At 37.2% G+C, this 4125-nt stretch overlaps 1 protein-coding gene across 1 annotated transcript in view; it reads left to right on the plus strand.

The window, feature by feature from the left end:
- Lrriq4 (leucine rich repeats and IQ motif containing 4) overlaps positions 1–2915 on the plus strand; it is a 28015-nt gene extending 25100 nt beyond the window's left edge. The window contains exon 6 of the mRNA XM_021196583.1: positions 2625–2915. Within this exon, the coding sequence (XP_021052242.1) occupies positions 2625–2777 (153 nt within the window). The 3' untranslated portion in view covers positions 2778–2915. The remainder of the gene's footprint in view (positions 1–2624) is intronic.
- The last annotated feature ends 1210 nt before the right edge of the window (positions 2916–4125 follow it).

Consider the following 4125-nt stretch of genomic DNA (forward strand, 5'->3'; position numbering starts at 1 on the left):
AAGAAAGAAAGAAAGAAGAAAGAAAGAAAGAAAGAAAGAAAGAAGAAAGAAAGAAAGAAGAAAGAAAGAAAGAAGAAAGAAAGAAAGAAGAAAGAAAGAAAGAAAGAAAGAAAGAAGAAAGAAAGAAAGAAAGAAAGAAAGAAGAAAGAAAGAAAGAAAGAAAGAAAGCAAGCAAGCTATCTTTAGCATCTGTTATCCAGTCTCTGTGTGCTTAGAAGGATCAGGGATTGACTGAAGTTCTGATTGGATCTGTCTAAAAGCCTGTATGAACCGAGTCCATTGGGAATCAGCAACAATTCCTGAAGCTGTTCTGGAAGCAAGTCTCTAGACAGTGTCAGAAAGCAGGGGGCTGGAACAGCAGGTCATTTCAGCGTCTCCCACGGATGAATCTTGTCAGAGCTGCCAATTCTGTAATATATGAATATTACAACCAAAGTTTTAGTACTATTAAGATATATGTATAGATTGTGGAAGATCAGTTAAGGATGTTTTTTTGTTTCTTTGAGCAGGTAAAAGACAACTATCCTTTTTTTGAGTTAAGTTGATCAATAACCAGTTGTAATAAATCTTCATCATGCCATGTGAAGGATGGCACAATGAATCTTAAGGATTCCACAACCAACAATATTTATTGTCTAATTTTTAATTGAAGTTTTGGCTAGAGACATATTCATGTCTAAGTCAGTTATAGGGCTGTTCCTATGTCAAGAAATCAGCAAATCAAGTTACCTCTCCTGTTTGATTCTCTCAAAATTTTCTTTTCTGTTGTCAAGATCTTCAGGGGGTCTTCCCCATCACATCTGATCCACGTCACTCTGGAAGGGGTCCAAAGCCTTTTCTCCTTTCCAGTCAACACAAATAGAGAGCCTGTCTCCCAAAATAATATGTCCTTGTTTCAGTAACCAGAAGTCATTAAAGGAACAGATTGAATTAACTTAATAGCTTGACCTCTCTCCCAGAGGAATTTTAATATAACCACCAAACTCATAACCACACTCATTTTGAAAGTTAAAACAATTCAAAGTTACTAAAACAATTTAAATAAATATTATTATCTGTTGAGATAGTGTTTCCCCACCATCTCCTGCCCCAACCTACATGATGAGATCAAGGCCTAAGTTATTTATTCATTTGTATACTTAAATTCTCCATTCTATGGAGCTTAATATGGGAATACATATGTCCCCTTTCTCTTTAAATAACTTGAATTAACATAAGCTTCTATTATCTATCTGATAAGGTTTTCCCACTTATCCCTTGGCCTTTGACCTATATTTTAAGATCAAAAGCCTCAATTATGTGTTCATCTATGTATACTTAAATCCTCTCTTCTGTATACTGTATAGACCTATTCTTAGGCTTCTAATCCAGGCTAAACAATCCCAGAATTCCTGTATAGACCACATTCAAAGAATTTGAGTATTTATCCTGGTATAGACCTTTTTAACTTTTCTTTAAAGCATATTTTTTTCATTTTTTTCTATTCTCTCTATCTCCGTGCCTTTGATTCCTACATTTGAGATCAAAGGTCTGTATTTCTTTATTCCATGTATACTTAAAACTGCTTAAACAATTACCATTATACCCCCTTCTATTCTTAAAAATAATCAAATCAAATTTTATTCATCTCTATTCTTTATTTATCTGGTTGTTGTTAGCAGGCAACTTCTATCATCTGCCCCTCTCTCTGCCTCTGAGAAGCCTGTCTCTCTGCATAGCAGAGGCTCCCAGCATCTCTAAGCACAAATTCTTTGTATTAGTTCCAAATGCCATGTGGCTAAGGCAAAAAAGAAGCCAGTCCTCTTCAACTCCTAATCTTACATCAAGGCATGTGTGTATTCCATCCAAGAATCTCTAAATAATTTTTGATAGTCAGTTCTTGCCTATACGTTGCATGCCTTCTGTCGTGGGAAATATTTAAAACATCTCTGCATGGCTCTACACCTGTCCAAGAACTCTGGATTCACAAATGAAAGACATACACACAACCTTTATATTTAATAGCCTTAACTAGCTCAATGGCTGGGCACTTCCAAACCTCCCGCCAGCTATCACACATCCCCCACGGATATTTCTGAATTAATACTTGCTAAACTATATTTTATCTCTACTACCGCAGACCCAGTTGGTGGTGGTGGGGTGGCCCTGGGGCCACTTTCCCGGATTCTTACATGTCTGTGGTTTCTTAAGTCTGCTCTCTCTGCTTTCCTATCATGGTGACGCTCCTTTTCTCTTCTGTGTTTCTGTCCTTGGAATCCTAAACGTCCCACCTCTATCCCTCTGCCCAGCCATTTGGCCACTGGCTCTTTATTGACCCATCCAAAAAAAAAAAAAAATCAACTGTTGTAATTGAAGTTAATTCTGAATCATCCTGAATGGTTTCAGCAGTTTCTATATTCAAAACATCTCTTTCTGCATATTGAGTGTCAGTACTTTATTAAAAGATTCTGAAAAAATGGGCATATTACATATAGGATGTTGGATATTTGAACTCAGGTTCTCATGGTTGCACAGAAACTACTCCTATCTACTGCAGTCCCCAACCCTTCAATCTGTTTTAGAGGAGTGAGCCACAGCTAGACCATAGCAATCTAACACCAAGTTGGGGTCTGTCTTGCTTTCAGATTCAGGCATGGTGGCGTGGAATCATGGTCCGGAAAGGATATGGATCGTATGAAGAGCTACTAAAAGCCCGAAAAAAGGGAAAATCCCCTCCAAAAGATAAGAAAGGGAAAAAGGCTGCAAAGGGGAAACCTGCAAAAGGGAATAAAAAGTAATTACGTAAATGAATTAATGAAAATAAAGCTTGCTAACAGAGCAGGAAGGCGCCCTGTCTAGGGGCCATAAAACAACCACATGAAAATTACCCATGAAATTAAGGCTGTTTGTAATAATAAAACAATCTTATTTTACTGAAATGTTTGTGGGAAGAATGATATGACACCTGGCAACTGCTTCAAAATAGCATGCCTAAGAGGCTAGGAGACATGGGTTCAAATGAAGCAAGACAGGACAGATGTAAACTGACCACCACAGAAGTAGGTGGCAAGCATGTGGGGGTCCCTGCATTCTTTTGTCTCTTTAAAAACATTTGGGGAAAGTCACGGTTATACAAGCAAGTCCATGGAAATATACTAGTATGTCCCCTTGCACCTGTGCTGACGTCTTACACGATGTCAGTATGGAAATAAACCCAGAAAGCTGTCATTGGTTCAATACACATCACTTACCCAGATTCCATCGGGTGTGTGTGCACATGTGTGTCTGTGTGTATGCATCATGTAGTTCAACGCAATTGTGTTACACACAGCTTTCTACAAACAGCACTGCAGTCAAGACATAGGCTGCTCTCCATAAATCACCATTGGGACATTCTTTTGTAGTTTTTTGTAGGTACCTACTATGTACCAAATCCTTACTTACCCTCCATTTCCTGCTAGGCGAAGCTCTGGCTGTAGACAGGGTGGCCTGAGAGGAGATAAGGAGTTGGCAAAGGAAGAGCGAGTCAGAGAAATCTTCCAGGTCTGACTGACTAGTAATTGGGTTACGTTTTTATTTCTTCATGCTTCACAGAACAAAACAAACTAATGATTATCCAAGAAGTACAGATTATATCATTTTGTCTCTGGACATATGTTTAATTTTTCATTACATGTCAAGGGTTTTAAGTTCAGTAATAATTAGAAAGTGCAGATAGAACATATTTTATTTTTATTATCAGCCCTATAACTCCAAAGAATCTAAAGAATGGCTCCACCAAAGCAAACACATTTATTATACGACAGCCTGAAGTTAGGCTGGAAGTGTTTGCAATTTTAAGTAAAGCACTCCAGACAAATAGAAAAAAAGCTGAACCAGCTTTTTATGAATAGAAAATACTAATCTATAACATCTTTTACTTTATTGTTCCATCTACACTATAAAATGGGAAAAGCTTATTTTAGTCAATCTATCTTATTTACAGAGTTGTATTCCTCCAGGGGTGTATCCTGTACAGTCCCATATCTTTAAACTACATTTTCAGAGAGCTCTATGCATATTATAAAAAGAGGTCTTGAATCTTTTTTTTTTTTTTTTTTTTTTTTTTTTTTTTTTTTTTTTTTCTCAAGGTTCAATACCAGTGCC

This window comes from Mus pahari, chromosome 4 (genome assembly GCF_900095145.1).
Source record: "Mus pahari chromosome 4, PAHARI_EIJ_v1.1, whole genome shotgun sequence".
In the NCBI taxonomy this organism is placed as follows: Eukaryota; Metazoa; Chordata; class Mammalia; order Rodentia; family Muridae; genus Mus; species Mus pahari.